The 27,726-nt window shown below is 38.9% G+C and overlaps 1 protein-coding gene across 1 annotated transcript in view; it reads left to right on the top strand.

Annotated features, from left to right (window-relative positions):
• Positions 1 to 27,726, top strand: part of MROH9 (maestro heat like repeat family member 9) — a 161,005-nt gene that overhangs the window by 127,028 nt on the left and 6,251 nt on the right. Inside the window, exons 14-18 of the mRNA XM_089299380.1 lie at positions 2,911 to 3,048; positions 4,389 to 4,565; positions 9,201 to 9,353; positions 9,455 to 9,571; positions 10,150 to 10,252. Coding sequence (XP_089155506.1) covers positions 2,911 to 3,048; positions 4,389 to 4,565; positions 9,201 to 9,353; positions 9,455 to 9,571; positions 10,150 to 10,252 — 688 coding nt within the window. The remainder of the gene's footprint in view (positions 1 to 2,910; positions 3,049 to 4,388; positions 4,566 to 9,200; positions 9,354 to 9,454; positions 9,572 to 10,149; positions 10,253 to 27,726) is intronic.

Below are 27,726 nucleotides of genomic sequence, written 5' to 3' on the forward strand. Positions count from 1 at the left end.
AATAAATGTTAAAAAAAAAAAAACTCTTCAATATTAGGTTTCATCAAGGCTTCTGGGCCTTGTGCCTAAATCCCAGTGCCCCTGAAAAGCTATGTTTGCTTCTGGATGGCTGTAAAATTATTTCTGATATGTGTGTCAGGGGGAGGGAGGGTATGTGAGCAGGGCCTCTCCTTCTCAGCCATCTTGCTGCACAGTTTTAAATATTCATGGTGATAGTACCCCATTCTGGTTCCATTATGGATTTTTATTATAGTTATAATTGAAATATTGAATTTTATTGACTATTTTAACTCTAAACAATGTGATGTTTTTTATACGACTTAATGATATACACTATTCACAAACAGCCTACTATTAAAATTATCATTGCAATATTGTATAAACTAGGAATATGTAGAAATTGATTTGTTAGCATTTCATTAAGAATTTTCATGTTCATATTTAACAGCAATTCTGTTCTGCATTTATCTATTATGTTGGATTCTCTCCTGTTTTGGTACAGTATTTCTAGTGTATTTAAAAATCAATTAGGCGATGCCCAATGTTTTTCTACACTACTGAATAATTTGTGGATCTTGTAAATCATATATCCTTAAAATGTTGGAAGAATTCTATAGTTAAAATTAATTGACAGTCATGTGATTTCGATTACTATGTTGCCATCTTGTTTCTCTTGATTTCAGGAAGCAAATTCTTTGTTCCTTTTAGCATTTATTTTTAGGTAAATTATTTTAGGCCAAGTGATGCAGTTACTTCCAACTAAGTATAAATATTTATTTTCTTATAGAACAGTTTTATTGTTTTTCAGTTTCTGTGGTAACTCCTGCTGCATGTTTGTTTCCCTCTATGCTTAAACATTTTGATCCACAAATTGGAGGGCTCTTTAAATTTCCAAGAGTTTACAGACTTTATTTTTTCATTTAAACTTCTTTTATTATACCATATTTTTTCAAAAGTTATTTTTAAATGTTTTGTTTTAAATGTTTCATTTGTTGGTATCTTTTGATCTGGTATGTAATTTTCATAAAAGTTACTTGGAAGTTTGAAAAGGAGGTGTGTCCTCTCCTCTCCTCTCCTCTCCTCTCCTCTCCTCTCCTCTCCTCTCCTGTCATTCACTGCCCCTCTTTCTCATTTCCTCTCATTGTGTCACGCTCTCTCTGTGCACTTCATCTATTTTAGCAATATCTTAAATTCTTTCTTGGAAAGCGTGCTTTCATAAAACTGACATTTTAAAAGCATGCACGTTTGGCTGCCAGTTACCAGGTGCGTGAAGGCTCATGATAAGCATGTCCTCATTTTGGGCACTGGCCACTAAACCTCATCTGGCTGGTTTCCAGGTCTGGGCCACCTTCCCTGGATGCCCGGGAGCCTCACCACCACTGTCTTCTCTTCCTTCTTCACTCCAGTGTTCCTCATTCAGGTGCCCAGACACACCCTGATCCATCTACTCCAAGGCTTTTGTACCTGGCTAACCCTCCCTGGACACTTGATCTAGCTAATGCCACTACGCTTTCATGTTCAAACCTAAATATCACTCTTTATAAAATCCATTTACCCTGATATATCTAAACTCAGTACTTCTATAAATGTTCTTGTGGCATCTTGTGACTTTCTATCCTAGTACCAATCGCAGTTAGAAACTATTTTCATTTGATTGGCATCGTTATACAATTGCTATTGTAAGAGTATATATACTATGTACTATAATATATATATATATATATATGTTACATACTGTCAGTCTCTCCAGTCATCACATACACTCCAGTTTATAGGTTGAGAGTCTTTCACTCATCAGTATATCCTCGTATATTAGCATAGTGCCTAGCCTGTAGTAAACATCAGTTCTTAGCAAATAAAAATACACACATGGGCAGGAGTTTAGCTTGGGGGTGGAGTTAAGTTGCTGAAGACACCCACATCCCACATAAGAGTGCGTGAATTTGATAGCAGACTCTGGTTTGTGATTCCAGCTTCTTGCTTGTATAGACCCTAGGTCATCCAGGGATGGCTCAAATGATTGGGTTTCTGATACTCACATCAGAGTACTGAATTACATTCCCAGCTTCTGACTTCAGACCTGCCAACAATCACAGACATTTAGAGAGTAAGCCAGCAGATGGGAATTCTGTGTCTGTCTCTCCCTGTCTTTCTCTCTCCCTCACAATAAATAAAACTTTAAAGTAATAATAAAAACATACTCTACAGGAAACTCACCCAGCTGATTGCCAACCAGAACTTGCTTTCTCCATTTCTATGAGTACAAATACCAGTTTGCTTCACATGGATTTTTTGAAAGTGGAATTAGAAGTTTATTTTGGTGCCAAAAAAATGTTGAAATCGCGTATACAAAGGTGTTCAAAAAGTTTGTGGAAACCATATATATATATATATGAAAGTCATGCAATGATTTAAAACATTTTTAGACCAAATAAACTTATCTTTAAAACATATATTGATTTCTTTGAAATACAGACAGGGAGAAATAGCTCCCATTCTTGGACCTACTCCCCAAATGCCCACAATTTCAAGGGGCCAGAACTGGGTGCCAGGGACCCAGTAAATGTCTCCCACATGGGTGGCAGAAGCTATCACGGGTTGACTCCCAGCATTCGTACAAGCAGAAAGCTGGAATCAGGAGGTGGATCTGGGTATCAAGTGCGGGTTCTGTAGTGTAGAATGAGGATGTCTTAATCAGCACCTTAACCACTATGCGAAGCATCCACCCTTAAATGTATATTTTAAATTCCATTTTCCACAAACATTTTTCAGTAGCCTTATTTTACAGCGATACATGTGAATATTTGGAGTTCCAGTGTGATTTGTGTTTAATTTTACTTTGGGTTTTTATGACAGACAGAAATGCGATTGACCTGTCCTCTGCTTATGAGATTAACTTCTTTCTTTCAGCTTCTGAATAACTTCTTCAGGGACCCATTCCCAGAGGAATTTCTGGTCCTTTTCAGAAACTGGGTCAATGATTCCAACCCTGCGGTTTGCAAACTGAGCCTTCAGAAACTGGCCAGCATGGCCCCAGTTATCAATGAGGTATGTGAGCATGAGTTGTGTCGGCCAGCACCATCAAAGTCTTACTCTGTGAGCTGGACGTTGCTCAGTATTCTTACTGCTGAAAACTGAGACTTTTCAGTTTCTAGATATCAGAAGCAATACCAAAGCCTGGTGTTTAACCATTCAGGAAACTGAGTTGAATACAATGGATGTGTTGCCAGTTTAGTGGCTTTATCAACTTAATGCTTTTCTAGAAAATTATTTATTGCACCCAGAATGTGTTTATCTTCTTTGGCCTTCATGAACATTCTTGCTTAATAAACCTAATAAATTAACCTAATCTAATCCAATAAGTAGTCCTTATTTATCTATTGACTTAGTTTCTGAAAGCTTAAATTCTGTCAGTGAACATTCATTTTTCATTTAGAATGACAAAATGTATGGTCTGTTTGCTTTGCATAAAAATCACAACAGCTAATGGATTTATTAACAAGGCATATTCTTTCAGTAAGCAGTAGGTTATTTTTCTTTGTCCAGTGCTCTTCCCAGTGCTGCTGACAACTGAAGGGAGAGTGTGTGACCAAGAGAGCTAGGAGAATTAAAGAGAAGCACTGGAGATAAATCTGGGTGGAAGCAACACATACTTTTGGTAAAAAAACTTTCCAGCCAGTTACAAGTGGCCTCTAGCCATAATATTATCCTTATCTCTTTTTCCCCTACTCCTTTAAGCTATGCACTGCAAATAATGTTTATAAACTTCCTGTACTTGTTTTCTCTGCCCCTCCCCCTTTCAAATGTTTTCTTTGGTGTCTCCTTTTGTGTATTTGCCTTTTGCTCCCATTCTACTTGGCTGTCTTCTGTAGCTGAATGCCAAAATTGCCCCAGCAGCCACACTCAGCTCTCATGTCTACACAGATCGCATGCCAAGGGAGTGCTGGTACATGTTTTGCATGTACTTAGTACATCTCTGGAGATAAGGCCATTTTCTCTGGTATAATTAAAACCATGCCTTATTTTGAGATTTCACAAGGATGTTACCTAAAACAGATTGAGAGAAATACCCAGTGGCAAACCATTATTTTATATTCTCACCATTCAAATACATTACATGTAAATAAATTCAAGAGCATAAATAATAGCAAAATATAGCAGAATAACTAGGAAGTAATGACATTTGAGTATTTTTATTTAATTCTTAATGTTATATTTTAATGGCTTTTATTTAAAAGTCAGCTTACAACATTTTTGACAATTGACTCCTATGAGTCGGTTCTAGCACAGCATGGTGTGCTGGCTAGACTCAGAGGTGTACACACTTATGCTGGCTCAAGTCTCCTTCTTGTTTCTGAATCCCACCGTTTTCCTCCTTTTCTGGGTAGATAGAAAATGCCTGCAGCTTATTAGTAGCCATCCTGGGTGCCTTCGCTTCCAAAGACAAGACTGTTGTAATTCGGGCCTTGGTCACCCTCCGAAGACTTCTAGGCAAACTGGACAAGATGACCTATTCCACGCTGTGTACCCAAATTGCTTCCAGCTACTGTCCTCTGATGGATCATGTGAGTTGAATTGTTACATGTGCAAGATCATTAGGTTTTATTTTACTTTATTATGATTATTTTTTAAATTTTTATTTATTTGAAAGAGTTACACAGAGAGAGAAGTAGAGGCAGAGAGAGAGAAATAGAGAGGTCTTTCATTCTGCTGGTTCACTCCCCAGTTGGCCCCAACTGCTAGAGCTGCACCAATCTGAAGCCAGGAGCCAGGAGCTTCTTCCAGGTCTCCCACATGGGTACAGGGACCCAAGGACTTGGGCCATCTTCTACTGTTTCCCAAGCCATAGCAGAGAGCTGGATCGGAAGTGGAGCAGCCAGGACTCGATCTGGCACCCATATAGGATGCTGGCACTGCAGGCGGTGGCTTTACCCACTACCCATAGTACCAGCCTTTAGGTTTTGTGGTCCAACTGAAGACTACATGAGGAAATGATTTTATACCCCAGAATAAGTCAATAGAATATGGTAATTTTCACACAGCCACCTACCTTTTTTTTTTTTTTTTTTTTTTTGACAGGCAGAGTTAGACAGAGAGAAAGAGAGACAGAGAGAAAGGTCTTCCTTTTTTTCCGTTGGTTCACCCCCCAAGTGGCCGCTACGGCCGTCGCATAGCGGCCGGCGCACTGCGCCAATCTGAAACCAGGAGCCAGGTGCTTCCTCCTGGTCTCCCACGTGGGTGCAGGGCCCAAGGACCTGGGCCATCCTCCACTGCCTTCCCGGGCCACAGCAGAGAGCTGGACTGGAAGAGGAGCAACTGGAACTAGAACCCAGTGTGCCAGCGCCGCAGGCAGAGGATTAGCCTCGTAAGCGGCAGCGCCGGCCAACTACCATTTCTATTCCAGAACTAATACCCAACTGGTTAATACTGCTCCTTTTAAACTACACTGTGAGAATCTGCATATAAGAAAGGAAGTTAAAAATACAGTCTGTTTTCTTGGATGAAGGAGGAATTGTAGCATGCCGGATACACACTGGTTAACCCTGTATCTGGACTGTCTGGGTTCAAATCATTGTGCTACCTCTCACTGCGACATCTTCCTCAGAGAACACAACAATGAAAAACAGCCTGTATGTTCAACACAGACAAAACCATCACATTTTTGATTGTGGAACCCACATCTCACAAGGCTAACTGTACATGGATTTCCCATGGCATACAAAATATTCCTATTTACAAAAATATAGTTATTTCATTCTCATTTCTGAAATACAATTACCATATAAAATGACAATTTTCAAAATGCACAACTTTCTGGTGAAATACTTTCTAAAGTATTTTTAAAAAAGATTTATTTACTTGAAAGGCAGAGTGACAGAGAGAGAGAGAATCTTCCTTCCACTGGTTCACTCCCCAAATGGATGCAACTATTTGCCTACCATTTACACCATATGAGATAATACGTCATCCTCAGATGATTTAAAGTATGAGATGAATGCATAGGTTAAAGGCAAATACTCCACCATTTTCTATAAGGGCTGAGTGTCGGAAGACATGGTAACCACAGAGGCCCCTTAAAACCAATCCCCCATGGATACTGAGAGACAATTATTTAATAAACTGTCTTGTCAAAATTTATATAAGTTCTTAATTATTTCAGTGAAGAACAAAATATTATTAAATAGTGAAAAGAAGAAATTTAGTAGCAAAAACGATTTTCATAGACATATCGATAGTAATAAGAATAGTGACCAGAATTCATTTAGCATTTACTGTGTACTAGGCACTGTTGTAAGGGATTTACATAATCTACCTTGAATAATTTTCTAAGGAATTCTATCATCCTGCTTACATATAAATAAACTGTAGCAAAGGGAACTCAATATTTGGTCAAGGTCATACAGTAGTTGGAATATGCACATAAAAATTATTTTCAAAATGAGGTGATAAACACTTCCTAAAAATTGGAAGGTGATTCATTTTTTTGGAGTTAGTCTCTTCCTCTGACTTTCAATTTTTCACTTCTAGAATCTTTAGTCTGCAAGCAACTCACTATTTGGCCCTTGGAAACCTGGTTGGATATCATTATCCAAAGAGTTAATATTGCTGTTCGGTAGTAACTCTGCAAAGCCCCCTGGCCTCTGAATACAACACAATTTCATTAAACATTTTTAGGAAAATTATCTGCAATTTATGCAGATTATTTCAATTTATAAGTTTAGCATAAATTCAAGAAACTTAATTTTCACCAATTTTTAATGCAATCTTAATTTTAGTAGGTAATTCCTTAACATCTAAAGAAGGAAATAATCATTTTTATTCTACAGATTTAAGGTATGCAACATGTTATTTTGATATACACAGTGATGTGATTAGTGCAGTCAAACAAATTAACATGTTTTCATAGTTATTATACATAATTTTTTTAATTTTTTAATTTTTTATTTAGTAAATATAAATTTCCAAAGTAGTTTATGGATTACAATGGCTTCCCCCCCCCATAATATTTTTAATGATAGTTAGAGTGCTATAGGTAAGAATATCCAGAAATTACTCCTTCTAATTGAAACTTTGTATCCTTTAACAAACATCTCCCCAGTTTTTTTTCCCCATTCCTCAGTCCTAGGCTCTGGTAACAACCATTCTACTTTCTGCTTCTATAAATTCAATTTTTTTGAAACCCACTCTAAGTGAGATTAAAATCGGACATGACCCCCTAAAATTTACACCAAAAATGTGGCCCTTTAAAGTTCCCCAGAAGTGGTATCTGGGGTGCCACATAGCTACCAGAATTTGGGGTGCCATACGATTTCACCATGTGCTTATTAATAAATCCCAAATATTAATAAGCCCAAGAGGGTTCTTGCCTAATATTTAGAGAAGAATTCTAAATACCGGCACAGATAAACGAGGCAGCATGGTATGTTTTAAGCTTTTATTTAGTGCAAGAGGCATCTAGGAAAGTGAGGCTTTAGTTCAGGTAGGAGAGATGGGAAAGTCTGGAAACTGGAGTAGCGTCCACACCACTCGGAGAGCAGGCCAGAGCCACGTGCAGCAAGCACCTCGAGCTGCTATCCACCGCTTATCACCGGCAGCACAGCAGAGGCAGAGCGCTTTATTTAAGAGAGAGAGGTAAATATGGGTTCATACCAAGCACCAGGAATCAGCCACGTGGAGGAGCATCTGGGCCAGGAAGCTGAGGGCGGGTGGCCCACGTGCCCTGGAGGCGCAGGGCTGCAGCAAGCCTCCTCCTGGCAAGAGGCCAGGGAAGAAGGGAAGGGCCAGGACACACCGCGTCCCAGGCTTTTAACCCACTTCCAGAGGGGAGTGGTTAATTGACCTGATTGGCTGGTGGGCACCCAGGTGTGGCCAGGTAAGGGGATGAGGTCACACAGGGGCGTGGTGAAGGCATGCGCTTCCAGCTCACCAACCTAATCAGTTTTAACCTGTATGCTTGCCTACTTCAAGATCATGCAGAATTTGTCTTTCTGCATCTTGCTGATTTCACTTACCACAATGTCTTCCGGGTTCCGGTTCCCAGCTTCAGCAGGGCCCAATTCCAACCATTTCAGGCATTCGGACAGTGAGCCAGTAGATGGCAGCATGGATTCTCCCTCTCCCTCTCCCTCTCCCTCTCCCTCTCCCTCTCCCTCTCCCTCTCCCTCTCCCTCTCCCTCTCCCTCTCCCTCTCCCTCTCCCTCTCCCTCTCCCTCTCCCTCTCCCTCTCCCTCTCCCTCTCCCTCTCCCTCTCCCTCTCCCTCTCCCTCTCCCTCTCCCTCTCCCTCTCCCTCTCCCTCTCCCTCTCCCTCTCCCTCTCCCTCTCCCTCTCCCTCTCCCTCTCCCTCTCCCTCTCCCTCTCCCTCTCCCTCTCCCTCTCCCTCTCCCTCTCCCTCTCCCTCTCCCTCTCCCTCTCCCTCTCCCTCTCCCTCTCCCTCTCCCTCTCCCTCTCCCTCTCCCTCTCCCTCTCCCTCTCCCTCTCCCTCTCCCTCTCCCTCTCCCTCTCCCTCTCCCTCTCCCTCTCCCTCTCCCTCTCCCTCTCCCTCTCCCTCTCCCTCTCCCTCTCCCTCTCCCTCTCCCTCTCCCTCTCCCTCTCCCTCTCCCTCTCCCTCTCCCTCTCCCTCTCCCTCTCCCTCTCCCTCTCCCTCTCCCTCTCCCTCGCTCTTTCTCCACCCCTCCTCTCCTTCTGTCCCCCTGTCTCACTCTGTCAAATAAAGAATTTTTTTAAAAAACTCAAACAAAATGAAGTGTTGACTGCTTAAACATAAGGTAAATCTTTTGGGGGGGGGCAGATAGAGTTAGACAGTGAGAGAGCGAGACACAGAGAAAGGTCTTCCTTTCATTGGTTCACCCCCAAAATGGCCCCTATGGCCAGAACTACACCGATCCGAAGCCAGGAGCTAGGTACTTCCTCCTGGTCTCCCATGCGGGTGCAGGGGCCTGAGTACTTGGGCTATCCTCCACTGCCTTCCTAGGCCACAGCAGAGAGCTGGACTGGAAGAGGAGCAACCAGGACTAGAACCCGGCACCCATATGGGATGCCGGCGCCGAGGCGGAGGATTAACCAAGTGAGCCACGGTGCCGGTCCCAAGGTAAACCATTTTTAAAAAATGAGAATAATTTCAATATATATCACTAAGGAAAGAAAGAAGCCCTAATACCCTCAAATGAGACCTTTCACTTTTTCTGGGTGCACATTTCAGAGCAATGGAGGTATTCGGAGCATGGCCATTCGGCATTTCGGCGAATTACTCAGGGATATGAGTCAGTACATGTGGATGCTGAGCCCTGTGGTCCTCGGAGCTTTGGTGCCCCTTATCCTGTTCTTGGAGGATGTAGAGATAAGAGTAGTTAAGGTAAGTCCTTTTGGTATTTTTTTCTTAATTTTGCAGAAAATCACAATGTTTTATAGATGAGCTGATGAAAAAATCCTCACTGACCTGTTTCTGTCTCAAAGGCATGTAAATACACACTGGAAATATGTGCCTCACAATTAAAGTGGTCAACTTCCTATTTCCAAAAGGATAAAAAGTTCAATTTTGAGATGGTGGTGCTCAACATCTGTAACAATCTTGTAAGTGTTCCTGTTTTTATCACCGTAAAAGTTACAGACAAATTTAAAAGGCCATGTAAATTGTTAAAAAAATCCTGAATGGGAAAGGTGGATCTTAGAGAAAGAATGTGAGGAAATGATAATAAGTGACTACAGCTAAAGCTTTACATGGGAAAACTTAGATTTTTCCACTTGATCTTTCCAAACGTTGATGATCTTCTCTTGTTCCTTCAATTAATCTCCTTTGAGCTATGGATGTTAATAAAGGTAGGAAGAACACTACAGATCACCAAAAGGGATATTATTTGGCTACTGTTTCATAGCTGGTGCCGTGAAAACCCACAAGCATTACAGAAACAGTGGAAGTGGACAAAGACTAATCAATGATTGAAGATAAAATATTTGGTTTGGGATTCAAGTCATAAGGAGAATACTACCTGCTAGCCAAAGCGTAGAGCCTACACATGAAAATCCCCAAATGTCAAATTCTCTCCAAGATGGTATAGAGAACCAACTTCTTCTCTCCTGAAGCCCCTCCGGAGACAGCAAACTGGCTTTCTCGGCAGTTGACACGATGTGTTTTTCCTTTTTATTCTCAGATTATTTCCCATGAGAGCTACATTACAGATTTGATATCTGATACCTTAGGATTCCTGGGGAGCTCACGAACATATCTGAAGAGAGGAGCACTTATTTTAATAGGTAAATAAAATTCTATTCTCATTTCCTAATTTGTTTTGGAATTTTCAGAGTAGGACAGCAAATGAAAGTTTTCCTTAAAATATGATTTTTAAAATATTGATGGATGGCCCCTTTCATGGTAATATCTATAATGAATAGAGTCATATGTGACTTGGGAAGAGTCCTATTTTTGTAGTACTCAGTGAGTATTGCTGTGTGATTACATTATACAAATTATGTTCCAGAGGATGGATTTTGAAATTTAAGAAAGTGACATACTACTGCTCATCATTCCCCCTCCCCCACTTAAAATTTACTATGCAAAGAATAACTGTAGTCTAAAAATACATTCAAACAGCATTGTCAATGAAATGTGGACATGTATAATCATAAACTACAACAAATGAGAGTTACCAAATCCAATAAAGTTTTGTCAAATAAAAACTGGGGTGGGTTAAGTCCAAAAAGACACTGAGGGAAGACAACAAAACTTTTTGATCTTGCACAAACTGACCAAGTAGTTTGTTTCCACTAGATGTTCACTGGGAAGATTAAAACAAATAATGTCTTATTTTGGAACTCGCAACTTGGTAGTGGAATCTCTCCTTCCCTGTCTGACACCATGGGATAACAGAGGGGAGAAAGAATGAGGAAATACTTGCAGGGAGTGAATCAGTAAGAAGAGGTGACAAGTTGAATTATGATTGGCATCAGAGCTCTTTTTCTATGTTAATCCAAGTAAAGAAACATATGCCCACACATCCAAGAAAAACCCTGTGTCATAAGAACTTTATTTCAAACCAGAAAAACATTCCTACGATCCTGAATTCTACCCTAACTTTTCATAACTAAATTTCTGCATGTAACATTTTCAAGATCCGAACATAAGTAATTTTTATGACTATTTATTTGAAAGGCAGAGTTACAGAGAGAGAGGGAGAGACAGAGAGCTCTTCCATCCACTGGTTCACTCTCTAAAGTTCTCCAACTGCTAGACCTGGGCCAATCCGAAGCCAGGAGTTTCCTCTAGGTTTTCCTTGGGTGCAAAGGACCTAGGAGTTGGGCCATCTTCTGCTGCTTTCCTAGGCACATCAGCAGGGAGCTGGATTGGAAGTGGAGCAGCTAGGACTCAAACTGACATCCATATGAGATGATGGCACCACAGGTGGCAGCTTTACCCACAATGCCACAGCATTATTATACAGGAAATAGCATTGCCTATAATGCTATGTATAAGGGAGAACATTAAAAAATCAGCACTTCAAAGTTAGAAGAAAAATGGAAGAAAAACTACAAAACCATCACAGAAAAAGAAAACTACATAGTAATCAGCAAAAGTGAAAATAGTTTTTTTTTTTTTTGACAACCCTTTAAGGGACAAAGAATATAGAGCTGAGGAATGCATGCAAAGTGAAATGTAAACCAGCAAGGAAGGGTGCTAAAAATGTGAGAGCAATGATACAAAAGATGGGTGAAAAAGGAAATAGATTTAAATTATATCCCTGAAGAAGAGAAATTAATTACAAAAGGAAAAATTCATTTAAGAAATAAAAAATTCATTAAACATACTTAGATGGTATAACATATTTCAAGAAATAGTTTATGGAGAATATAACACATTTCTTGATAAAGTTATGGAACTTCAGAATTAAACAATTCTTTGAATACTTAGGAAAAGAAGTCACCTATCAGTTAAATAAAAGTCAGGAATTAGACTTTGCTTTAGTATTCAACTCTAAAATATAGAATAGCATCAACAAAAAAGTTGATGAGTTGTTACTCGAGAGTTACATTTGACAAAACTATAACCAGCAAAAATAAAGATTTATTATGTATACTGTCATTGTGGCACAGCAGTTTAATCATTGTCTGCAATGCCAGTATTCCATATGGGCACCAGTACTAGTCTCAGTTGCTCCACTTCTAATCCAGTTCCCTGCTAATGCACAGAAGAAAGCAGCAGAAGATAGTCCAAGTGCCTTGATTCCTATATCCATATAGGATACCTGAATGAAACTCCTGACTCCTCATTTGCCTGGCCCAGCCCTGACCATTGCAGCCATTTAGGGAGTGAACCAACAAATGGAAGATCTCTCTTTCTTTTTTCTTTCTCTCTGTAACTCTACCTTTCAAATAAATAAATCAGTCTTTTAAAAAAGATTTATAATAAAGCTATAGAATTTTAGACACCATGTTACTCATTCAAGAAAGGAAAAACAGAACTGGGGAATAGGAAGAAGACCTAGGAACAGATCCACACACATACATACTTAAAAGTGTATCAGAACTAGTAGTGAGTATCAGATCATAAAGTGATGGCCTATTTAATAAAGGTGCTTGGGAAAGCACATAAGCACACACACAGATCCTTACTTGATATCCTATACAAAAATTAATTCTATGTAAGTTAAGCAAGGTAAATATGAAATGCAAATTTAAAAATCTTAAATTTACAAAATTAAATTACAAAATTAAAAGTAAATGTAGGATAATATCTACATAAGCAAAGGTGAAAGCAAAATATATGAAATTCAAAGAAGCTACTAGCAATATTTGTAACTTGTATATCAGAGCTATATTACTGTCCATAATATATTAAGTATTTTAACTAAATAAGTAAAACACAAAAATACAGTAGAAACATTTTGTAAGAATATAGAAGAGGCTTCAAAAGCACCAGTGTGTTATATTTCTGAAGCCTATAGCAAGGTATATGAACATTCAAATTTTTATAATTCTTTAAAATAGACATCTATTAATAAATTTATTTATTAGTATATTTTTTCATCTAAATTATGTGAATCTTAAAAATCAATAACTTTCATTTCAAAAATCACCCATTAGAAAATATACTAAAAGAAAAGATCTTATTTACAGTAGGGAAAAATAAAGAAGAAAATATAATGAGGGTGGCAGTGTGGAAGGGAAGGAAAACTGAGGGGAGATGGGACAGAGGAGAGAAGAAAGGAGAGAAACAAGGAAGGACAGACAGAGAGAGCAAATCAATAGACCTTAAAATGCATGCAATATTTCTATAAAAATTACAAAAATACTGAAGGACACAAAGGAAATTTGAATAAATAAAAAGATATAAACTCTATTTTGGGAGATAAAGAATCAAACTTAAATATGTCAGTTCTTTCCTAAATGAATTTACACAAGAAATGAGATGCTGTTAAAATTTTAATAATTTTTCTTTTACAAAATTAGAATGTTGATTCTAAAATGAGTGTAGAAAAGTTAGCTTGCAAGAATACCCCACTTTCAACAATGGACAGATCAACCAGACAGAAAATCAACAAGGAAACAACAAAGTTAACCAACACATAGACGAAATAAACCTAGCAGATTCCTACAGAGCCTTCCACCCTAGAGCCACAGAATACACATTCTTCTCACCAGTGCATAGAGCTTTCTCTAAGATTGACCACATGCTAGGCCATAAAGCAAGTCTCAGCAAATTAAAAAAAAATTGAAATAATACCAAACATCTTCTTATACCACAATGAAATGAAGCTGGAAATTAGGAATTCGGGAATCTCCAGAACATAAAGAAACACATGGAAACTGAACAAGATGCTCTTGAATGAACAATGAGTCATAGAATAAATCAGAGAGAAATTGAAAAAAGTTCTAGAAACAAATGAAGACAACAATACAACATGCCAAAATTCATGGGATACAACAAACAGTGTTAAGAGTAAGTTTATAAATTTGGTGCCTACATTAAGAAATTTGGAAAAAAACAAATAAATGAACTGTCTATGCACCTCAAGGATCTAGAAAAACAATGGCAAGCTAAACCCAAAACAAGTAGGAGAAAAGAAATAATTAGAATTAGGAAGATATCAACAAAATTGAAACCAAGAAAGCAATACAAAAGATAAGCAAAATGAAGAGGTGCTTTTTTTGAATAAATGAACAAAATTGGCACACCATTGAATCAACTAAGCAAAAAAATGAGAGATAATACCCAAATCAATAAAATTAAAGATTAAAAAGGAAATATAACAACAGACACCATAGAAATAAAAAGTCATCAGAAATTACTACAAAGAGCTTTATGCCAACAAATGGGGACACATAGAAGAAATGGATAGATTCCAAGACACATATGATCTACCTAAATTGAACCATAAATACATAGAAAACCTAAACAGAACCATAACTAAAACGGAAACTGAATCAATAATGAAGACCCTACCAACAAAGGAAAGCCAAGGACCAGATGGCTTCACTGTTGAATTCTACCAGACATTTAAAGAAGAACTACTCATATTCTTCTCAAGTTATTCAAAGCAATTGTAAGGGAGGGAACCATCCCAAATTATTCTATGAAGCCAGCATCACCTTAATTCCTAAACCCAGAAAAGACACAAAAGAGAAAGAGAACTATGGACCAGTTTCCCTAATGAACATAGATTCAAAAATCCTCAACAAAATTCTGGCCAATCAAATCCAAGAACACATCAAAAAGATCATTCACCCGGACCAAGTGGGATTTATCCCAGGTATGTAGGGAAGGTTCAACATCCGCAAATCAATCAATACATCACATTAACAAATGGAAGAGGGGCCAGTGCTGTGGTGTAGTGGGTAAAGCCACTGCCTGAAGTGCCAGGATCCCATATGGGTGCTGGTTCAAGTCCCGGCTGCTCCACTTCTGATCCAGCTCTCTGCTATGACCTGGGAAAGCAGTAGAAGACGGCCCAAATCCTGGGGCCCCTACACCCATGTGGAAGACCCAGAAGAAGCTCCGGCTCCTGACTTTGGATCAACACAGCTCTGGCCATTGCGGCCTTCTGGAGAGTGAACCAGCAGATGGAAGACCTCTCTCTCTCTCTCTGCCTCTCCTTCTCTCTCTGTGTAACTCTGACTTTCAAGTAAATAAATAAATCTTTAAAAAATGGAAGAACAAAAACCCTATGATTATCTCAATAGATGCTGAGAAAGCATTTGACAAAATACAACACATTTTCATGATGAATACTCTAAGCAAGATAGGTTTAAAAGGAATATTCATCAACACAATCAAGACAATTTATGACAAACCCATGGCCAGTTTCCAATTGAATGTTGAAAAGTTGAAAGCATTGCCATTGAGATCTGGAACCAGACAGGGGTGTCCACTCTCACCATTGTTATTCAATATAGTCCTGGAAGTTTAAGCCAGAGCCATCAGGCAAGAAAAAGAAATCAAAGGGATTCAAATCAGAAAGAGGAGGCAAAACTATCCCTATTTGCAGATGGCATGCTTCTATACATAGGAGATTCAAAAGGCTCCACTAATATATTATTGGAACTCATAGAAGAGTTTGGAAAAATAGCAGGATATAAAATCAACACCCCAAAAACAACAGCTTTTGAATATACAGACAATGCCATGGCTGAGAAAGAACTGTTAAGATTTTAATCCCATTAACAATAGCTACCAAAAAAATCAAATACCTTGGAATAAATTTAGCCAAGGATGTCAAAGTTCTCTAAGATGAGAATTACAAAACATTAATGAAAGAAATAGAAGAAGATACAAAGAAATGGAAAAACTTTCATGTTCATGGACTGGAAGAATCAATATCATCATAATGTCCATTCTTCTGAAAGCAATTTACAAGTTCAATGTGATACCAATCAAAATACCAAAGATATTCTTCTCAGATCTAGAAAAATGATGCTGAAATTCATTTGGAAACACAGGAGACCCCAAATAGCTACAGCAATCTTATACAACATAAACAAAGCTGAAGGTATCACAATACCAAATTGCAAGATATATCAAGACAGCCTGGTACTGGTACAAAAATAGATGAATATACCAATGGAAAGAATAGAAATGCCAGAAATAAATTCAAGCATCTACAACCAATTTATATTTGACCAAGGAGCTAAAACCAATCCCCAGAGCAAGAACAGTCTCTTCAACAAATTGTGCTGGGAAAATTGGATTTCCACATACAGAAGTATGAAGCAGGACCCCTACCTTACACCTTACACAAAAATCCATTCAAAATGAATTAAAGATCTAAATTTCTAACCCAACTCCATCAAATAATTAGAGAACATTGGAGAAACTCTGCAAGATATAGGCACAGTCAAAGACTTCTTGGAAAAGACCCCAGAGGCACAGGCAGTCAAATCCAAAATTAACAATTGGGATTACATCAAATTGAGATGTTTCTGTACTGCAAAAGAAACAGTCAGGAAAGTGTGAAGAGGAAACTGACAGAATGGGAGAAAATATTTTCAAACTATGCAACTGATAAAGGATGAATATCCAGAATCTACAAAGAGATCAAGAAACTCCACAACAACAAAACAAACAGCTCAGTTAAGAGATGGGCCAAGGACCTCAATAGACATTTTTCAAAAGGGGAAATCCAAATGGCCAACAGACACATGAAAAAATGCTCAGGATCACTAGCAATCAGGGAAATGCAAATCAAAACCACAGTAAGATTTCACCTCACCCCAGTTAGATCTTTCATACAGAAATCAACAAACAACCAAATGCTGATGAGGTTATGAGGAAAAGGTACCATCTACTGTTGGTGGGAATGTAAACTGGTAAAACCACTATGGAAGTCAGTTTGGAGATTCCTCAGAAATCTGAATATGGTCCTACCACATGTCCCAGCCATCCACTCCTGGAAAATTACCCAAGGGAAATGAAATCAGCAAATCAAAGAGTTATCTGCACCCCCCTATTTAATATAGCCCAATTAACAATAGCTAAGACATGGAACCAACCTAAATGCCTGTCAATTGAAAACTGGATAAGGAAATTATGGGATATTAATCTGAAAAATATCATACTTGGTGAAATAAGCCAGTCCCAAAGTGACAAATACCATATGTTCCCCCATCTGTGATAACTAAGCACCTAAAAGGAAACCTGTAGAAGTGAAATTAACACTGAGAGAAGCAATGACTTGAACAACCCTTGTCTTGACTGTAGAGGAACAGTTTTTTATTTTAGTTTTTTTATATTTTAATTTTTTTCCTCCTTAATACCATTGTTTGAACTCTTTACTTAACATAGAATCAATCACGTGTGTATAAAGTCAATTGAAAATGGATCCCAGTAAAAAACAAGAGTGGGGATAAGAGAAGGAGGAGCTGTATAGTTCTGGATACATTCCCACAGACTAAGGGTAAAGCTAAAACCTTACCATGGGATTCCAAATCCCAATAAGCTGGGTGGTAATAATGCCATCTTATTTGTTAAAGGGATCACATTAAGTGTTTAATTGATCATACAAATAGGATTAATTGTCAAGGGGTCATATAAATAAGTTCAAGTGTCTGGTAACAATAATATATAGAATAAAAAGGAGAGAATATTCCAACATGGGAAGCAGACCACACAGCAGAATCATTGAATGACAAATACCTTAAACAGCACTCTGACCTCAGAATCATGCCTTAAGTCATTTGGGTCTAGCTGAAAAGCCCATGAGAGAATTTCGGGCATGGAAAGCCAGGATACTATGGCAAAAAAAAAAAAAAAAAATCCTACGTGAAGGATCTCTATGAGTGAGATCTGAGGGGAAAGAAGGGACCATCAATGGAGGATCTACTTTTCTCTGAAGGGAGGAGAGAACTTCTACTTTGCTTATGGCCCTGTCTAAATACTGATTGAGATCATGAACTCAAAAGGCTTCTATAGCCTTGGCAACTCATGTCAACAGCCTTGGGTGATCACTGACGTCATACATAAGAGTGTTAATTGTTAAATTAAGAAGTCACTGTGCACTTAACTCCCCATGCAGGACCTCTGGCCTTAATGAGTTGTACTATGAGAATTAACTGTAAAACTTCTTGTCAAACATTTCTTTATATTTTATGTGTGGGTGTGGATGCAAACTGTTGAAATCTTTACTTAGTATATAGTTGGTCTTCTGTATATAAAGTTAATTAAAAATGAATCTTAATAATGGGATGGGAGAGGGAGGAGGATGTGGGATGGAAGTGGAGGTGGGGGGGAAGAACCACTATATTCGTAAAATTGTACTTATAAAATTTGCATTTATTAAATAAGATGTTTCTTAAAAAAGAATACTGGAACTAACAACCAAACAAATAAATAAGGAGGTCTAGTCCTATCAGACATTATTATAACTACAGTAATTATTAAAATCATGTGGAATGAATAAAGATAACAGAATAATCAAAGAATAGTATCCAGAAATAATCCCCAAAGTGTGCGGTATTTTAGAAAGTGAATCACTATCTTCTTTTTTTAAAAGTGAAGAAACCAAATATCTCCAATATGCCAAATAACAAACGCAAAAACCAAGGTAATAAAAACAAGGAAGTCACCATGAAGCCCTCAAATGAAAAAGACACCCCAATTCAAGATTATGAAGATGATGACATAGAAGAAATGCAAGAAGCAGATCTCAAAAAATTGATAAGAACATTAAGAAGTTCCCAAAAACAAATTCTTGAACTACAGAAATCCTTAATGGACAAGATAGAAAATCTCTCTCGTGAAAATGAAATATTAAGGAGGAATCAAAATGAAACAAAACAACTAGTACAACAGGAAACTGTGATAGTGACTGAAGTGAAGAATTCAATAGATCACATGAAAAACACAATAGAGAGCCTTACAAACAGAATGGGTGAAGCAGAAGAGAGAATATCAGACTTAGAAGACAGAGAACAGGAAAGGATACAGTCAGACCAAAGAAAAGAAGAGGAAATTAAGAATCTAAAACATATTGTCGGGAATCTTCAGGATACTATTAAAAAACCCAACATTCGGGTTCTAGGAGTTCCTGAAGGCATGGAGAGAGAGAAAGGATTAGAAGGCCTTTTTAGTGAGATATTAGCAGAAAATTTCCCAGGTTTGGAGAAGGACAGAGAAATCCTAGTACAGGAAGCTCACAGAACCCCTAATAAACACGACCAAAAGAGATCCTCACCACGACACGTTGTAATTAAACTCTCCACAGTGAAACATAAAGAAAAGATCCTAAAATGTGCAAGAGAGAAACGTCAGATTACTCTCAGAGGATCTCCAATCAGACTCACAGCTGACTTCTCATCAGAAACTCTACAAGCTAGGAGGGAATGGCGAGATATAGCCCAGGTACTAAGAGAGAACAACTGCCAGCCCAGAATATTATATCCTGCAAAGCTATCATTTGTGAATGAAGGTGAAATAAAGACTTTTCATAGCAAACAGAAATTGAAAGAATTTGTTGCCACTCGTCCAGCCCTGCAAAAGATGCTTAAAGATGTGTTACACACAGAAACAAAGAAACACGGTCATCAATATGAAAGAAGGTAAAGGAAGGAAACCGAGGAAGGAAAGCTCACAGCAAAAGATCACAGGGAATTCAAAGCATATATTAGAACTTATCTTTGGCAAATGGCAGGGCAAAGTTACCACTTATCATTAGTCACATTGAACGTGAATGGCCTGAACTGTCCAGTTAAAAGACACCGATTGGCTGATTGGGTTACGGAACAAAACCCATCTATTTGCTACTTACAAGAAACTCATCTTTCCAACAAAGATCCATACAGACTGAAAGTGAAAGGCTGGAAAAAGATATACCATGCCAACAGAAATGAAAAAAGAGCAGGCGTAGCCATCTTAATTTCAGACAACATAAACTTTACCACAAAAACCGTTAAGAGAGACAAAGAGGGACACTACATAATGATTAAGGGATCAATTCAACAGGAAGATATAACAATTATCAATGTATATGCACCTAACTACAGGGCACCGGTTTATCTAAAAGACTTGTTAACGGACTTAAAGGGAGACTTAGACCCCAATACAATAGTACTGGGGGACTTCAATACTCCACTCTCAGAAATAGACAGATCAATAGGACAGAAGATCAACAAGGATACAGTAGATTTAAACGACACTATAGCCCAAATGGATCTAACAGATATATATAGAACTTTCAATCCTACAGCTAAAGACTTTACATTCTTCTCAGCAGTACATGGAACCTTCTCTAAGATTGACCACATACTAGGCCATAAAGCGAGTCTCAGCAAATTCAAAAGAATTAGAATCATACCATGCAGCTTCTCAGACCATAAAGGAATGAAGTTGGAAATGAACAACTCAGGAATCCCTAGAGCATATGCAAACACATGGAGATTGAACAACATGCTCCTGAATGAACAATGGGTCATAGAAGAAATCAAAAGAGAAATCAAAAACTTTCTGGAAGTAAATGAGGATAACAGCACAACATGCCAAAACTTATGGGACGCAGCAAAAGCAGTGTTAAGAGGAAAGTTTATATCAATAGGTGCCTACATCAAGAAATTGGAAAGGCACCAAATAGATGAGCTTTCAATTCACCTCAAGGATCTAGAAAACCTACAGCAAACCAGACCCAAATCTAGTAGGAGAAGAGAAATAATTAAAATCAGAGAAGAAATCAACAGGATTGAATCAAGAAAAACATTACAAAAAATCAGCCAAACGAGGAGCTGGTTTTTTGAAAAAATAAACAAAATTGACACCCCATTGGCCCAACTAACTAAAAAAAGAAGAGAAAAGACCCAAATCAATAAAATCAGAGATGAAAAAGGAAACGTAACAACAGACACCACAGAAATAAAAAGAATCATCAGAAATTACTACAAGGACTTGTATGCCAGCAAACAGGGAAACCTATCAGAAATGGATAGATTCCTGGACACGTGCAACCTACCTAAATTGAACCAGGAAGACATCAAAAACCTAAACAGACCCATAACTGAGACAGAAATTGAAACAGTAATAAAGGCCCTCCCAACAAAGAAAAGCCCAGGACCAGATGGATTCACTGCTGAATTCTACCAGACATTTAAAGAAGAACTAACTCCAATTCTTCTCAAACTATTCAGAACAATCGAAGAAGAGGGAATCCTCCCAAATTCTTTCTATGAAGCCAGCATCACCTTAATTCCTAAGCCGGAAAAAGATGCAGCACTGAAAGAGAATTACAGACCAATATCCCTGATGAACATAGATGCAAAAATCCTCAATAAAATTCTGGCCAATAGAATGCAACAACACATCAGAAAGATCATCCACCCAGACCAAGTGGGATTTATCCCTGGTATGCAGGGATGGTTTAATGTGCGCAAAACAATCAATGTGATACACCACATTAACAGACTGCAAAAGAAAAACCATATGATTATCTCAATAGATGCCGAGAAAGCATTTGATAAAATACAGCACCCTTTCATGATGAAAACTCTAAGCAAACTGGGTTTGGAAGGAACATTCCTCAATAAAATCAAAGCAATCTATGAAAAACCCACAGCCAACATCCTATTGAATGGGGAAAAGTTGGAAGCATTTCCACTGAGATCTGGGACCAGACAGGGATGTCCACTCTCACCACTGCTATTCAATATAGTTCTGGAGGTTCTAGCCAGAGCTATTAGGCAAGAAAAAGAAATTAAAGGGATACAAATTGGGAAGGAAGAACTCAAACTATCCCTCTTTGCAGATGACATGATTCTTTATTTAGGGGACCCAAAGAACTCTACTAAGAGACTATTGGAACTCATAGAAGAGTTTGGCAAAGTAGCAGGGTATAAAATCAATGCACAAAAATCAACAGCCTTTGTATACACAGACAATGCCATGGCTGAGGAAGAACTTCTAAGATCAATCCCATTCACAATAGCTACAAAAACAATCAAATACCTTGGAATAAACTTAACCAAGGACGTTAAAGATCTCTACGATGAAAATTACAAAACCTTAAAGAAAGAAATAGAAGAGGATACCAAGAAATGGAAAAATCTTCCATGCTCATGGATTGGAAGAATCAATATCATCAAAATGTCCATTCTCCCAAAAGCAATTTATAAATTCAATGCAATACCAATCAAGATACCGAAGACCTTCTTCTCAGATCTGGAAAAATTGGTGCTGAAATTTATATGGAGGCACAAGAGACCTCGAATAGCTAAAGCAATCTTGTACAACAAAAACAAAGCCGGAGGCATCACAATACCAGATTTCAGGACATACTACAGGGCAGTTGTAATCAAAACAGCATGGTACTGGTACAGAAACAGATGGATAGACCAATGGAACAGAATTGAAACACCAGAAATCAACCCAAACATCTACAGCCAACTTATATTTTATCAAGGATCTAAAACCAATTCCTGGAGCAAGGACAGTCTATTCAATAAATGGTGCTGGGAAAACTGGATTTCCACGTGCAGAAGCATGAAGCAAGACCCCTACCTTACGCCTTACACAAAAATCCACTCAACATGGATTAAAGACCTAAATCTACGACCTGACACCATCAAGTTACTAGAGAACATTGGAGAAACCCTTCAAGATATTGGCACAGGCAAAGAGTTTCTGGAAAAGACCCGGGAGGCACAGGCAGTCAAAGCCAAAATTAACATTTGGGATTGCATCAAATTGAGAAGTTTCTGTACTGCAAAAGAAACAGTCAGGAGAGTGAAGAGGCAACCGACAGAATGAGAAAAAATATTTGCAAACTATGCAACAGATAAAGGGTTAATAACCAGAATCTACAAAGAGATCAAGAAACTCCACAAAAACAAAACCAACAACCCACTTAAGAGATGGGCCAAGGACCTCAATAGACATTTTTCAAAAGAGGAAAGCCAAATGGCCAACAGGCACATGAAAAAATGTTCAAGGTCATTAGTAATCAGGGAAATGAAAATCAAAACCACAATGAGGTTTCACCTCACCCCGGTTAGAATGGCTCACATTCAGAAATCTACCAACAACAGATGCTGGCGAGGATGTGGGGAAAAAGGGACACTAACCCACTGTTGGTGGGAATGCAAACTGGTCAAGCCACTATGGAAGTCAGTCTGGAGATTCCTCAGAAACCTGAAGATAACCCTACCGTCCGACCCAGCCATCCCACTCCTTGGAATTTACCCAAAGGAATTTAAATTGGCAAACAAAAAAGAGGTCTGCAGCCTAATGTTTATTGCAGCTCAATTCACAATAGCTAAGACCTGGAACCGACCTAAATGCCCATCAACGGTAGACTGGATAAAGAAATTACGGGATATGTACTCTTTAGAATACTATACCGCAGTAAGAAACAACGAAATCCAGTCATTTGCAACAAAATGGAGGAATCTGGAACACATCATGCTGAGTGAAATAAGCCAGTCCCAAAGGGACAAATACCATATGTTCTCCCTGATCGGTGACAACTGACTGAACACCAAAAAGGAAACCTCCTGAAGTGAAACGGACTCTATGGGAAACGGTGACTTGATCAGCATAGCCCTGACTGTTAATGAACAACTTAATACATTATCTCTCTTAGTAGTTTTTTTGTCTGTTCTACTTAATATGACTGGTTTAATTCTGTAATTAATACACAGTTATTCTTAAGTGTTAAAAATTAACTGAAATGTGATCCCTGTTAAACATAAGAGTAGGAATAAGAGAGGGAAGAGATGTATAATTTGGGACATGCTCAAGCTGACTTGCCCCAAATGGTAGAGTTAAAAACATACCAGGGGATTCCAATTCAATCCCATCAAGGTGGCATGTACCAATGCCATCTCACTAGTCCAAGTGATCAATTTCAGTTCACAATTGATCATAATGAAAGGACTAAGAGTCAAAGGGAGCACATAAACAAGTCTAGTACCTCCTAACACTAACCGATGGAATAAATAAAGGGGAGAGTGATCCAACATGGGAAGTGCGATACTCAGCAGACTCATAGAATGGCAGATGTCCTAAATAGCACTCTGGCCTCAGAATCAGCCCTAAAGGCATTCGGATCTGGCTGAAAAGCCCATGAGAGTATTTCAGGCATGGAAAGCTAAGACACTCTGGCAAAAGATCTCTGCGAGTGAGATCCCAGTGGAAAGAACAGGTCTTCAAAGAAGGAGGTACCTTTCTCTGAAGGGAGCAGAGAACCTCCACTTTGACTATGACCTTGTCTAAACAAGATAAGAATCGGAGAACTCAGAGGGCTTCCATAGCCTTGGAAACTCATGACCGGAGCATAGGGAGACTACTGATGCCATAGACAGGAGTGTCAATTTGTAAAGTCAACAACAGGAGTCACTGTGCACTTACTCCTCATGTAGGATCTCTGTCCTTGATGTGCTGTGTATTGAGATTTAATGCTATAACGAGTACTCAAACAATATATTTCACTTTGTGTTTTTATGGGGGTGCAAACTGTTGAAATCTTTACTTAATGCATACTAAACTGATCCTCTGTAAAAAAAAAAAAAAAAAAGAAAGAAAGAAATTATCAACTCCCAACTTGACTCTCACTGGGATTAAACATGACAATAGGTCTGATCTGATTTCATCATCATTTAAAAAAAATCATCTATTATTTCTCACTTTATGTTTCTGTGTGAGAGCAAACTGTTGAAATCCTTACTTAATGTATACTAAGCTGATCTTCTGTATATTAAGATAATCGAAAATGAATCTTGATGTGAATGGAAGGGGAGAGGGAGTGGGAAAGGGGAGGGTAGTGGGTGGGAGGGACGGTATGTGGGGGAAGCCATTGTAATCCATAATAAAAAATAAAAAAATAAGTAAACAAATAATAAAAAAAATCAAAAAAAATAAAAATAAAAATAAAAAAAGATTTATTTATTTATTTGAAAGGTTGAGTTAAAGAGAGGCAAAGGTAGAAAGAGAGGGAGAGAGAGAGAGGTCTTCCATCCTAGGGTTCATTCTCCTGATGGACACAATGGCCGGAACTGTGCTGATCCAAGTCCGTAGCCAGGAGCTTCTTCAGGTTCTCCCATGTGGGTGCAGGGCCCCCAAGGACTTGGACCATCCTCTGCTGCTTTCCCAGGCCACAGCAGAGAGCTGGATCACAGTGGAACAGCCAGGACACAATCGGCACCCATATGGGATACTGGCACAGCAGGCAGCAGCTTTACCTGCTACCCCAAAGCACCAGCCCTGTGAATCACTCTTTAACTGACAGTGACACAAATATGGATTATTCCTTGAATGACATGGGGATACCTAGTGAGTTATCTGAGATTTTGGAAGCTTTTTAAAGTTTCTTCTTACACTAAATAAATTCCAAGTGCTGAAAGGTGAAACGAAAATAAAACTATAATAATAAATAAAATAACATGGAAAATTATCTCCACAATCATGGAGAAGGGAAGATCTTTTTAAGTAGAAGTCAATTCCAGGTGCCATAATGAAAAGATTGGTGACTAAGCATGAAGGAAACATTTTTATAAAACAAAACTATGATAGATAAAAACAAAAGCCAAGCTGAGATAAAATATTTACGCTTATCAGAGAGAAAGGGTAATTTCTCACTGTCTGAAGAATCCTTATGCATTCAAAAGTCTATAAGTATTGTGTGTTAATAAAAATGTTTTTAGGGACCAGCACTGTGGTGAAGTGGATAAAGTCACTGCCTGTGACATGAGCATCCCATGTGGGCATCAGCTGGAGTCTTGACTGCTGCTCCACTTGGGATTCAGCTCCTGTGAATGGCCTGGGAAAGGCAGTGGAAGATGTGTTTTGGCAAATGCCAACTGTGTGGAAGACATAGATGAAGCTCCTGGCTCCTGGGTCTTGCCTGGCTCAGCCCTGGCCATTGTGGCCACTTGGGGAACAAACCAGCTGATGGAAGATCTCTCATGGGAAGATCTGCCATTTCCCTTTCTGTGTAATTCTTACTTTGAAAAAAAAAATAATTTTAAATAGAGGGGCCAGCACTGTGGCTTAGTGGGTAAAGCCTCCACCTGCACTGTCAGCATCCCATATGGACGCTCGTTCAAGTCCTGGCTGCTCCACTTCCAATCCAGCTCTCTGCTATGGCCTGGGAAAGCAGTAAAAGATGACATAAGTCCTTGGACCCCTCCACCCACGTGGGAGACCCAGAAGAAACTCCTTGCTCCTGGCTTCAGATCGGCGCAACTCCAGCCATTGCGGCCATCTGGGGAGTGAACCAGCAGATGGAGGACTCTCTCTGCTTCTGCCTCACAGTAACTCTGACTTTCGAATAAATAATCCTTTAAAAAATTTTAAATAGAATAAAATTTAAAGGAGATGAACAACCCTGTAGGAAAATGAGCAAAGAATATGAAAAAAAATAATTTGACTCCTAAACATAAAATTTCTACAACTTCATCTAGGAGGTGATGCAGGATAACAATGATATCTTCTGCAAATGAAGGTAACAAAGATCAGAAGTTTTACACTGTACAATTTTGGCCAGGTTGTAGGAGGTAAAGAATCGCTTACATTTCTGGTGAGAGAGTAATTGTTAGTTTCTCTAAGAAGCACAATAAGGTGGCTGGTGCTGCGGCTCACTAGGCTAATCCGCTGCCTGCAGCGCCAGCACCCCAGGTTCTACTCCCAGTTGGGGCACTGGATTCTGTTCTGGTTGCTCCTCTTCCAGTCCAGCTCTCTGCTGTGGCCCAGGAAGGCAGTGGAGGATGGCCCAAGTGCTTGGGCCATGTACCCGCATGGGAGACCAGCAAGAAGCACCTGACTCCTGACTTCAGGCCATAGCAGCCACTTGAGGGGTGAACCAACAAAGACCTTTCTCTCTGTCTCACTGTCTAACTCTGCTTGTCAAAAAAAAAAAAAAAAAAAAAAAAAAAAAAAAAAAAAAACCAATAAGGTAATATCAATTAAAATGTGAAATGTATATTTTTCTGATTCAGTAATCTCCTCTCAAGGAATTTATCCTCAGATATTGTTTCTCAGGTAAAAAAAAAAAAAGAATAATGTGTATATGTAGTAATTCACTATTCACTGTATACTTCTGTCCCAGACATGTGGCTCTTGTGTTTTCTGATTGTCTTCAGCATTCAACAACATTACACCAAGGAAAAAGCAAAATATAAAGAGAAAAATATGGGTTTTCAACTGGGTCAGCCCAATTTTGCAAAACATTCTTCAAAGTCCCAATCAGTGTCTTAATTTATTGTCCCAAATACCAAAGCTATCAGTTCAAGAGATGTCAGGAAATATGTTTATTTTAATGGACAAGAAGGGACAAGGATATTGGATTGACAGCTAGCAGTGTGTGACAATTGTCAATAATTAAAATTTGAGAGCTTTCATGTAAGGATTTTTTTTTCCAGGCAGAGTGGACAGTGAGAGAGAGAGGGACAGAGAGAAAGGTCCTCCTTTTGCCATTGGTTCACCCTCCAATGCCGGCGCACCGCGCTGATCCGATGGCAGGAGCCAGGTACTTATCCTGGTCTCCCATGGGGTGCAGGGCCCAAGCACTTGGGCCATCCTCCACTGCACTCCCTGGCCACAGCAGAGAGCTGGCCTGGAAGAAGGGCAACCGGGACAGAATCCGGCGCCCCGACCGGGACTAGAACCCGGTGTGCCAGCGCCGCAAGGCGGAGGATTAGCCGGCGGCGCCGGCCAACATGTAAGGATCTTGATTACAATTATTAAGCAGAGAAAGAGAGAGAAAGAGATGCTCTCACTCATTAATCCATATGCATGCAATGGGAAGCACTAGGCATGGCTAAAGTCA

The sequence above is a fragment of the Oryctolagus cuniculus genome, chromosome 7, assembly GCF_051225735.1.
Source record: "Oryctolagus cuniculus isolate XC-2025 breed Fujian yellow rabbit chromosome 7, ASM5122573v1, whole genome shotgun sequence".
NCBI classification, from domain to species: Eukaryota; Metazoa; Chordata; class Mammalia; order Lagomorpha; family Leporidae; genus Oryctolagus; species Oryctolagus cuniculus.